Here is a 10,910-nt window from a genome sequence, read left to right as displayed (position 1 = left end):
CATACAACTCAATTATATTTGACAGGCAGGATTTTCCTTTTCTTAAACCACGCTTGCCTTTTTAGTCACATAGTCAAGTCTCTCAAGATGCTCCATCATTCTCGACCTAATTACTTTCTCCAGCACTTTACTCTGAATATTTGTCAATGACACGGACCTGTAGGTGGAGGTGGCGGAGGTGGGGTACGGGGTGGTGATAGTGTCAAGGTGGTAGTGGTGATTCAAGGGTGGTTGTGTCAAGGTAGTGATTATGGTGGTGGAGGAGGAACAGAAGGTGGTACTGGTGACGATGTGGTTGTGGTGGTACACAGGGGTCGTAGCAGTGGTGGTGGTGGTTGTAGAGGGGTCGTAATGGTTGTAGTTGTAGAGTGGGTCGTATTGGTGGTGGTGGTAGAGGGGCTGTAGTGGTGGTGGTAGAGGGGGTCATAGTAGTGGTGGTGGTGGTAGAAGGGTCGTAGAAATAGTACTGCGTTGATTGTGGTGTTAAGCTGATGGTGGTAGATTAGTGATGACAACGCTGGTTACATATTAGTGCTTAACTATTAGTGCCAGAGGAAGTGAGATCTAGCACTTTATGACACGCCTACCTCAGTATTTGATATATAGTAATCATATCCTCTTGGCCTTGACTCTGTTCTGAGGTTCTTTGACTCGGTAAATTTGACATCTCGTCTCTTTAATTCATACAGCTGTCTAGTTGCAAACATCTGTCATCTTTCAGTTTTGGCTTTGTGGTCTAGGTGCTGATTGCATGCTGGTGACGTGCAGATGGTCTTGAAAGAGTCCCCAGTTTTAGCTTTTAAAATCAGGTGTTAATGTATGCCAGCTTCCCATATGCTGGCGATGGTATCCGGTTTGAAATATGCCTCAGGAGTTAGTGCTGGAATTATATACAGTTTCTATTTATTTATTTCCTTTCTGAACCGTGTTATTCCCCCCTTGCCTTATGGTGCAGATTGCTTCTCGTGCATATTTTCCCGTCTCCATCTTCATTGTTGACCAGACCACACACTAGAAGGTGAAGGGACGACCACGTTTCGGTCCGTCCTGGACCATTCTCAAGTCGACAATCGACTTGAGAATGGTCCAGCTAGGACGGACCGAAACGTCGTCGTCCCTTCGCCTTCTAGTGTGTGGTCTGGTCAACATACTTTAGCCACGTTATTGTGACCCATCGCCTCTATCTTCATTATCTCACTCCTGTTGCCGTCAATCTAGTTGCCAACTTCTCTTAGATTCGTTACTTAGTCCGAGAGTCTTCAATTCAACAATTGTTTTAGATCGTCTTCAAACATTGATTAAACACTGATAATAATTTACTCATTTTCGCAGGGATGACATTTATATAACTTAGGAGGAGTAAAAAGCAGTTTCTCTCTCTCCACTTTTTTGCATCAGATTTTTATGCGAAACAAAATTAAATGGTCTCTAATGGTCTAGGAAAATGTCTTCTTGCTTGTGTGGTTGTGAGATCCTCTATACCTCTGGTTTCTCCGCTGGGGGAGAATGGTTATAGGATAGTTATGGTGGTGGTAGTAATAATGGTGGTGGTGATATTATGGTGGTGGTGGTACCGGCGGCAGTGAGGGTGGTACGGAAGGGTGGTGGTGGTAGCCAATGGGTAGTAGCGGAAGTCCCACACCGTGGGCGTGGTGTTGACGGTAGTGGGTCCCTGCCAGAGGCGCTGCTTCAGGTACAAACCTACCGCCTCCATCCGCCCGTTTTCTTTCTCAAGTGTTGTGTGTAGTACTTACCTATCACTACTTTATACCCCCGCCTACTACAGCTTTCTCGGATCTAGCCTTAAAAACTGTGGATGGAGGTGGCTTCTAAGACTTCACCTTTCTGTGTATTCCCCCTTCTTGATCATCAATACAGGACACGAGTATTTCCTTATATTTCTTCACACTAATTTGCATTTTCAGCTTCCACGTGTTTACTCTTCGTCCTACTTTCTTTCAAATTAAGAAGGCTCGCATTTTCCTCATTGTCTCTCATAAGAGACATGCGCGTGCGTGTGAGTGTGTAATTACTGGCGTAATTACCTAGTTGTAGTTCTAGAATGAGAGCTATGCTCGTGGATTCCCGTCTTCCCAGTACTGTCATAACGCTCTGAAAACTATTGACGGAAAACTTCTTTCTTACGTTGCTGCGACTCCAGTGCGTCGCTAGTTTCTATCCGATCCGTCGTTCCGTGGTTCCTAGTGTGTGTGTGTGTGTGTATGAGCGTATATTTGTGCTTTTAAGCGTGTGTTTGTAAGTTTATGCGTGAGTGTGCGCGTTGCACACTCACGCATAAACTTTGCATACATCCATTTGTTTTCGCCTCGACCGGGAGTCAAACCAGGTCCCTTAGGATTACGACCCCCCAAGCGCTGTCCACTCAGCCGTCAGGCCCCCCCCCCATCCTCGGGATCAACAGACAACTCCAACAATGACCCGTGATTCCCCACATTGTTCGCGAACACAATGCGCAACACTGGACTAAAAGGCACACTAATAATATCACTTGAATGATACAAATGATCGGATTACGTCTATAAATTCACGGGTGCATTATCTGTACATTTTATAAGTCAACAAATAGGGAAATTTGTCGCAGAAAACGGTATTTTTTTTATAATCGAGTTTTCAACAATTGTTATAGATTACCGAAGTTACATTGTCTTTTTTATATATATGTTAGACAAATAATTATCTACTAACACAAAGATCATTTACTCAGAGAGTAAAGCTCTTTGAATTCACAAAGATCCTTTGCATTTCAATAATATAAAACAATCACAAAGTTATCGCATCAGAAGTTTAAGAATATAGTCCAAGGAAGGATCAACATAGCTACGATTGTACAGTGTACTTTCCCCACTGCATTTTTCTCGCTAGTCCATTGCGTTAAACTTGTCATGTATTTAGTGAGAAGAAAAGTTGTACAGCGAGAATTGCGTACACGGCGAGATTGTGAGATAATCTCCAATTACCCGTACAGTCGAGTGTGAGATGGTGAGTTACTGTGACAGCTGGCTACATGATGACAAGACACACTGTGACAACTGACAACGTGATAAAAGAAGTGGCAGTAACCTGTGTCAACTGGTGTCGAGCACTCTATGTTGTCAGTGCCAATGCTCATACCGTTAGCCACTTTGGTGACACTTGCATCTAAGATGTGATATACTTCAACATCCCTCTACTCCTTCCAAGAAAAAAATCGTAGTACGCACCTAAACGTAGTACGAAATCGAATTTATTTTGAATAGTATGTTCAAAAAACACTATTAAAATCCCAAGGAAAGTCACTCTCATGAAAAATAATTCTTCGATTCGAACGTCAGATTTACTGCGAAGTTGATAATATAACAGAAATATTACAGAATCATCGACTACAATGACCTTAGAACGTGTATATAAAGCACAAAGGGCAATAATAAAAAGAGAAGCAGACATAACAGTAATAAAATAGCGACGATAAGCCAGTTGAGCAACTAGCACTGTGGCTTTTGGCTCTTGGAGAGATCCTGGGAATCTCAGCAGAGTGACTTTTTATGCCAGGATAAAACAGGTTTGGCGGTGGTGTGGCGTGGTTTAGTTGGCAGCATCCTTGGATACCTGATACGCTTTATGTGTCTCCGCCCCCTGACGCCCGCAGAGCAGACGCCACGCCTACCACAGGGGGTGTGCATGCGAGAGAGGGATAACCTCTCGCAGAGATCATTTCCAAAGGGGCGACGGTGCGAACTTTGGCAGTGGAATCCCGTAGACTGCTGTCGATGTTCGTCGTATGTTCTCACGTGTATTTGTATGACTAACTTGTGTGATGGGGATTTTTTTTTTTAGCGTCACGTTGCTAGCTTTTTGATGCACTGTACTCCCCTTTATATAGTCTTGGGTAGTTGCACTAATGCAGATGTACCTAATGTATTAATTAAAAAAATATTCTCTCTGATGTCTGTTTCTCTCTGCTTCTATATATATATATATATATATATATATATATATATATATATATATATATATATATATATATATATATATATATATATGTTAGTGTATATATCTTTCTCTCTGCCTAGCTCTCACTCTCTGCTCAATTCTCACTCTCTGCCCAAGTCTCACTCTCTGCCCAAGTCTCACTCTCTGCCCAAGTCTCACTCTTTGCCCAAGTCTCACTCTCTGCCCAAGTCTCACTCTTTGCCCAAGTCTCACTCTCTGCCCAAGTCTCACTCTCTGCCCAAGTCTCACTCTCTGCCCAACTCTCACTCTCTGCCCAACTCTCGCTCTCTGCCCAACTCTCACTCTCTGGCAGACTCTCACTCTCTGCCCAACTCTCACTCTTTGGCCAACTCTCACTCTTTGGCCAACTCTCACTCTTTGGCCAACTCTCACTCTTTGGCCAACTCTCACTCTCTGGCCAACTCTCACTCTCTGGCCAACTCTCGCTCTCTGCCCAACTCTCACTCTCTGCCCAACTCTCGCTCTCTGCCCAACTCTCGCTCTCTGCCCAACTCTCGCTCTCTGCCCAACTCTCGCTCTCTGCCCAACTCTCGCTCTCTGCCCAACTCTCGCTCTCTGCCCAACTCTCGCTCTCTGCCCAACTCTCGCTCTCTCCCAGACTCTCACTCTCTGCCAGACTCTCACTCTCTGCCAGACTCTCACTCTCTGCCCAACTCTCACTCTCTGCCCAACTCTCACTCTTTGGCCAACTCTCACTCTCTGGCCAACTCTCACTCTCTCCCCAATTCTCACTCTTTGGCCAACTCTCACTCTCTGGCAGACTCTCACTCTCTGCCCAACTCTCACTCTTTGGCCAACTCTCACTCTCTGGCCAACTCTCACTCTCTCCCCAATTCTCACTCTTTGGCCAACTCTCACTCTCTGCCCAACTCTCACTCTTTGGCCAACTCTCACTCTCTGGCCAACTCTCACTCTTTGGCCAACTCTCACTCTTTGGCCAACTCTCACTCTTTGGCCAACTCTCACTCTCTGCCCAACTCTCACTCTCTGTCTCCTAGTCTTCCTGTCTATCTCTGCCAACATTCATATTTTGTTATGCTTCATAATCTCAGCCATATTTTAATATAATTCTCAATTTTAATGTTTCATTTTTGTTTTCTCTCAATTTCTCATATCTACATTATGTTTGCCTTATTCACTTTCTCGCACTCCAAACTCAATTTCGTATGTAAGTATTTCTCTTTCTCACCTCTGTATTTCTCACTTGTCCATCTCTTTTTTTTTTACTACGTAATAAGCTGAGGCTCTCTTGGATATTTTACATCTCTGTGGTTTTCTGTCTCTCTCTTTCTCTTTTTTCTCGCTAACACTTTGTCCTCTCTCTCTCTCTTTCTCCTCTCTCTCTCTCTTTCTCATTCTTTCTCCTCTCTCTTTCTTCTCCCTCTTTCTCACTTTTTTTCTTTCTCGTTCTCACTCTTTCTCCTCTCTCTCTCTCTCTCTCTCTCTGTCTTTCTTCTCTCTCTCCTTCTCACTCTTTCTCCTCTCTATTTTCTCAATCTGTTTTATATTTCTTTCTTTGTGTATAGATTGTTTGCTTAATATATTTAGAGAATTTTGTTGATATATTTTGTAATTTTATTCGACTCTACAAATCACTTTGTGTATATTTTATGTTTCTTAACTGAGGATTTGTGTCCTCTCATCTGAAAGGCCATGTTCAGCAGCTTCCTGATATCTTAACTGAATTGCTTGCATTCAGCATCCGTCAATAGAGTGTAGTTTTAGCGTGAATCTATAGGCCATGAGTGCTCTGTTCAGCGGGCTCACTTAACATGCCGCTTAGCGAACAATTTAACATTCTGCTAGGCACTTATTTGCCAGAGTACAGGATTTACTCTATTTCAAACTTATTGCCATGACTAAATAGTAAGTAAAACTTTGTGCAATAGTACTGATTTGTAAAATTCCTAAGCAGGTTTTTTTTCTTTATTTTTTTAATAGGGCAAGTGGTTTGATTTTTTAAACCTGTTCCGTTTGTTGCTGGAGGGAGAGGGATGAACGGATGAACCTTTTGTTTTGCTCACCTAATCTAGTTCGTCAACACACGATTTAAGGCTTAATTGTATAGCTTCTCCTAGGGGCTGAACTCTTTGAAAGAGATCAGATGTAAAGATTTCCAAGTAAAACTCTTTCTTGTGTTTATTGCTTCTCCTTGTTTTGCTTTTATTAATTTTCCGTGTCTTACTTGATACGTATTGCGGTGCATGTGTGTGTGTGTGTGGTAGAGCGTGTGTGCAGGCGGGGATGCAATGGGTGCGCGTGGTTGTGAGTAAAACAGAGCAAACTACGTAATTCCTGAGACCTGCAGTTGAGTAACTGCTGAGTTGCCGCAGGGAGACTTCAACGCTGCCTCCCCGTCCGAGGGTCGGTAGTAATAGTCTCCAGATGTTGACCACAGAATAAGTCAAGCCGTCTGATTTCATATATTTATATATTAATGTACAAACAATATTTTTGTTCACTAGGAGGCTTAAGGCAACTTATACGAGTCTATAGTGCCTGGTGATCTGCACGTTATTATTTTCTAGCATGTGGCGTTTATGACTCATACACGAGTGTTAAGCTATAGCATTTAATGGTAAACTGGACAACGCCGCCTTTGGTGTTTAACGCAGAATTAAATCCATATATGCGGCATTCGAAACATTTTCGGATTACTGAGGCGAATATTTGTCAACAAAAGATAAGCATTTGAAATGTAATAAAATTGGCATTGTCTCTCTTTTAATGGTTATTGGGATTATCTCTAAATCAATTAAGATGTCTTTCCATGCTTTAAATAGCATGTCATATTCTTGAATTAATTCATTTCCATGGGGAGCAGTTTAAGCATGTCATAAGGTGATCATGACAGTGTTGATATGAAGGTGAGAAGACATATACAGCAGACGGCCAGACTTTACGTCTTAAGAGTTGATCAGCGATAATTAACACGTGAGGGGCAGTAACTATTTGTTTTTCAATATCGAGTGACAGTGATTTTCGTGTCGTTCTTCTGTAGTGATTAGTACTTTAGTACTAAAAATCTTGTTAAGGGGTCCCGGTAGTTCAGTATGGGCTCGTTCTCGACTCACAAGCGAAAATTCCTGGTTCGAATCCCAGCCGGGAAAGCAATAGTTGGGCCCGTTTCTTATCACCTAATGCCGCTGTTCACCTACCAGTAAGTTGGTACCCAGGGGTTATAGACAGATTGTTGTTGCATCCAGGGGGGAGGGAGGGTCAGGTATTCGACCCTGTGGGGACCTCTATATAAGCCTAACCTATATATCAATACACTGGCTCCCTGTCCCCCGACACAATGAAGTATTATTATTAATATTTAGTACTTTATTCGTGAACATTGCTTCGGTAGCACACAGTACTTCAGTAGTGTACATCAGTAATATTTAGTACTTGAAAAGTGTTTAGTACAATACTTTAGTGTTATGCAGTATTTTGGTAGTGTACAACAATTCAGAAGTGTTGAGCACTTCAACAGCGCACAGTAAATCGAAAGTCTGTAGTACTTCTTTAGTGCACAGTGCTTCAGTAATGTGTAGTTCCTTGGTAGTGTACAGTACTTTGTAATGAAGTACACGGTACATAACATGTATACTTTTAACACAGGGCTAAGTTATTTAATCCAATCCATTACTGTAACTGCTCAAAATACGTCTTGAGGGGGTTCAATATTCAGGAATATTATTCATTTTTAATGAAATTATTCAGTATTGTTATTCGTTTATTGAACTGCATGTGAATACGTGATTTGAAGGTTGCTGATTTTTAATGATAAAAGATCTCGATACCTCCATGATCAGTCAGCTTGTGATTGCTTAATTTTCTTAATGATCCTTTATGAATTTGCTGTATATACAAAAAACGTTTATTTATATTTAATAATGTAAACACAGGTATTTACTCTAGATAAATAAATATATCTTAAAGATAATATTTTGCCAGGGAAATCAAGAATCATCGTTTAAATACGTGGAAGAGTTTTTAGGTTGCCTTATTAAATGTTTTATTGTAAAATGTCTTTTAACCGCTTTATCGCTGACTTATCTTTAAATGACTTGCCAACACAGTTAACAAATATTGAAGTTTAATTACGTGAACAATTGTGTAGTCTGAGTACACTTCGTATGCATGAAACCTGACAATATAGCCAGGTGAAAAATTACCTGAAGAGAGGTTTCTCTTCAAATTAAGAAATGACAAGAGAAACTGATGCTTAATCACTGTCAGGTCAAGATTTGGCCCTAAATGCTTACTTGATTAAAGATCCTGGTTAAGGTTATTGTCATAAAATTAAATAAGATTATCTTTACAACCTTCTGAATGTGTTGTAGCGGCTGATAAGTGTAGCGATTTAATTACCTTAAAATTGTTTGTCTCACTAGAAGGAAGGAGCTTATATCACAACAGTTAAAAAGTTAATATTCTTGTTACCTTTCGTATTGGTGGATATAGCAACATTTAGAAGACTCTGCCGCCCATGTTATTTCAAATTACTGCATTTTTTTTTCATATAACACTTGAGGTGACTGTCATATATATCATGTTTGACAAGACCTGCTTTTGGCTTATATATTATTTCATTGAAGGAGTGTTATTAAACCAAAATGTAACATTTCTAACGTTTTATTAACAAAATAGTTCATTTTTATATTACAAGATATATACATTCATTCGTGATATGTACAAATAAACACTAAATTGAGCCAGTTGTGAATATATATATATATTTTATATATATATGTATATAATGTACAAATTTTTGGTAACGTCTTTCCGATAAGCATTCGTGCTGTGGGCGCTCTGACTGCTAGCTCCCGCTACAGGCTGAGAGTGACACCTCCGGACGAGTCCCACACCCCAGCACTCCTTCCGTCACTCCTCGACGACGCTAGGAGACGGGACACTTCAACACTAGACGAGACAGACGGACGACGCTTTATATGAGGTCCAGAATTATCCTGTCACAGGACAAGACGGACACTCAGTCCTTGTTTACAGCGTGTACTGATGACCGAGTTGCCATGGCACTGGTAACTGTGTTGCCATGGCACTGGGAACAGAGTTTTCATGGCACTGGTGACCGAGTTATCATGGCACTGGTGACCGAGTTTCCATGGCAGTATTAACCGATTTGCAGTGTAACAGGCGAACTAGTTGCGGTGGGCAGTGGTCACTAAATTACCGAGGCATTAGTGACGGTATTGAGAGTACTGGTGGCTGAGTAACAATGCCACTGGAGAAATGGGCGCACAGGGGGAACTGAGTATAGCGGCGGCACTGGTGACTGAGTAATGGGCGCACTGGGAGTAGGAGTGACACTGGAGTATTTAGCGGTGACACTAGTGACTGAGAAGCGATGACGGCAGTGAGAGACACTCGCGGCACTGAAGTTCACAGGAGCAGACGTCGAAGGCCGACAACACAGGAGTGAGGCAGCTGACCAGATATAACTCGCCCGCTGCCCCTTGGCTACTGCAGTAGCTCCACCAGGGCCGAGATGTACGTCTGCGCCATCTGCAAGGTCTCGAACTTTGAAAGTTTCTGGTCGCCACTCAGAGCCGGGATATGTTCGCGCAGTTTGTCGAATGCGTCGTTTAGGCCGTTCATTCGACGTCTCTCCCGAGCGTTGGCCGCCAGTCGACGTTTCTTTATCACTTCGCGGCCGACGATCTTGGGCGGTCTTCGGCGACACTTAGCCTGTCGGCCGCGCGACTCCGACAAGGAACACTCGGGGCTGTTGAAGTTAGAGGCTGCGGCCAGGACGGGATGTGTAGTGCCAGGGGCGCCCCAGGACCAGGAGGAGGGACCAGCCACGTGTGAGTTCCACCCTTGAGTCCCTCCCTCGACACTCTCACAGCTGCTCGACGGAGAGCACGAGGGACTCGGCCGGCCATCAGACGAACTTCGGCCTTCCGAAGTCGACCAGTTACTGGTTTCTTTAGAGGAAACACCGTTGGAACACTGTGTGGGTAGAGTGTAGGATCCGGTGGTGTAGGGTGGGCTTGGGCAGGCGGCGAGCTGGTCGAGGAACACGGAGGTGTGGTCGAGGTGGGTCGAGTAGCCAGGATTCGACAAGGGGAAGTACCAGTCTGACACAGACATGTCGGCTTCTGTATCGTACACAGGTCTGACCCTTGCCCCGCCACGCGTCACCTTTATAAGGCTGGCAAGGGATCACGTGACCTCGCCGACCAATAAGGTGTTAGGGGTTGTGACCGTGGGCGGGGCCGCGGTCGGGGGAGGGGTCTGGTGGGGTGCCCGAGGCGGGGTGTGGGGGTCAGGCAGGCCACCATCGTCACTACTGCTGTGCTGCTGCCCGCTGCTTCACCTGGCCAGGTGTGGCGCCGCCAGGGTGTGGCGCTCTCCGCGGGCAACCCCCTGATAATTGCTGCCCCTGCGTCGCTGCCACCAGACTCATCCCTCTCTCTCACTCACTCTCTCACTCACCCTGGGATGGCCACCTCTCCATACACCTGCCTCACCCCGGCCTCTGTTGACGCCTGGTGACTTTGTCTCAACCTCTTCGTCAGGAGAACGGCGGCTTCCACACCCCCTCTCCCTGCACCTTACCCCCTTCCCCCAGACCGACATCACCACCCCACTACCCCTCTCCCCTTCCTCCCCCTCGTGTCCCACCTCACAACCCCACCCCGCCCCCCCCCCCCCCTACCACCATGTCCTACCTCACACCACCGTCTCTATCCCTCATTAACCTCCCTACACACAACACCACAACAACCACCACCATGCTACCACTACCTTCCACCACCACAATTACTACCCCCTCTCCCCCCCCACCCCCCCCCACCCCACACACACACACACACACACACACACACACACACACACACACACACCTGTCAATGAACGAGCTCTGCTGTATTGAAATATTAATTACA

At 44.3% G+C, this 10,910-nt stretch overlaps 2 protein-coding genes across 2 annotated transcripts; both read right to left on the bottom strand.

The window, feature by feature from the left end:
• Positions 1–4,084: 4,084 nt before the first annotated feature.
• LOC138351101 (uro-adherence factor A-like) lies at positions 4,085–7,805 on the bottom strand. Its single transcript, XM_069302729.1, has 2 exons — positions 7,800–7,805; positions 4,085–4,924 (listed from the first exon to the last, which is right to left on the bottom strand). Exons 1-2 carry the CDS (start codon positions 7,803–7,805, stop codon positions 4,085–4,087), a joined length of 846 nt encoding a protein of 281 aa, XP_069158830.1.
• An 813-nt stretch (positions 7,806–8,618) lies between these two features.
• On the bottom strand, positions 8,619–10,165 carry LOC123764913 (pancreas transcription factor 1 subunit alpha-like). Its single transcript, XM_045753110.2, has one exon. The coding sequence runs from the start codon at positions 10,111–10,113 to the stop codon at positions 9,481–9,483; it is 633 nt and encodes a 210-aa protein (XP_045609066.1). The 5' UTR covers positions 10,114–10,165; the 3' UTR covers positions 8,619–9,480.
• Positions 10,166–10,910: the final 745 nt, after the last annotated feature.

This window comes from Procambarus clarkii, chromosome 48, assembly GCF_040958095.1.
Source record: "Procambarus clarkii isolate CNS0578487 chromosome 48, FALCON_Pclarkii_2.0, whole genome shotgun sequence".
Lineage (NCBI taxonomy): Eukaryota > Metazoa > Arthropoda > Malacostraca > Decapoda > Cambaridae > Procambarus > Procambarus clarkii.
Note: the sequence above shows the minus strand (reverse complement) of the source record. Positions and strands in the feature narration are given on the sequence as shown.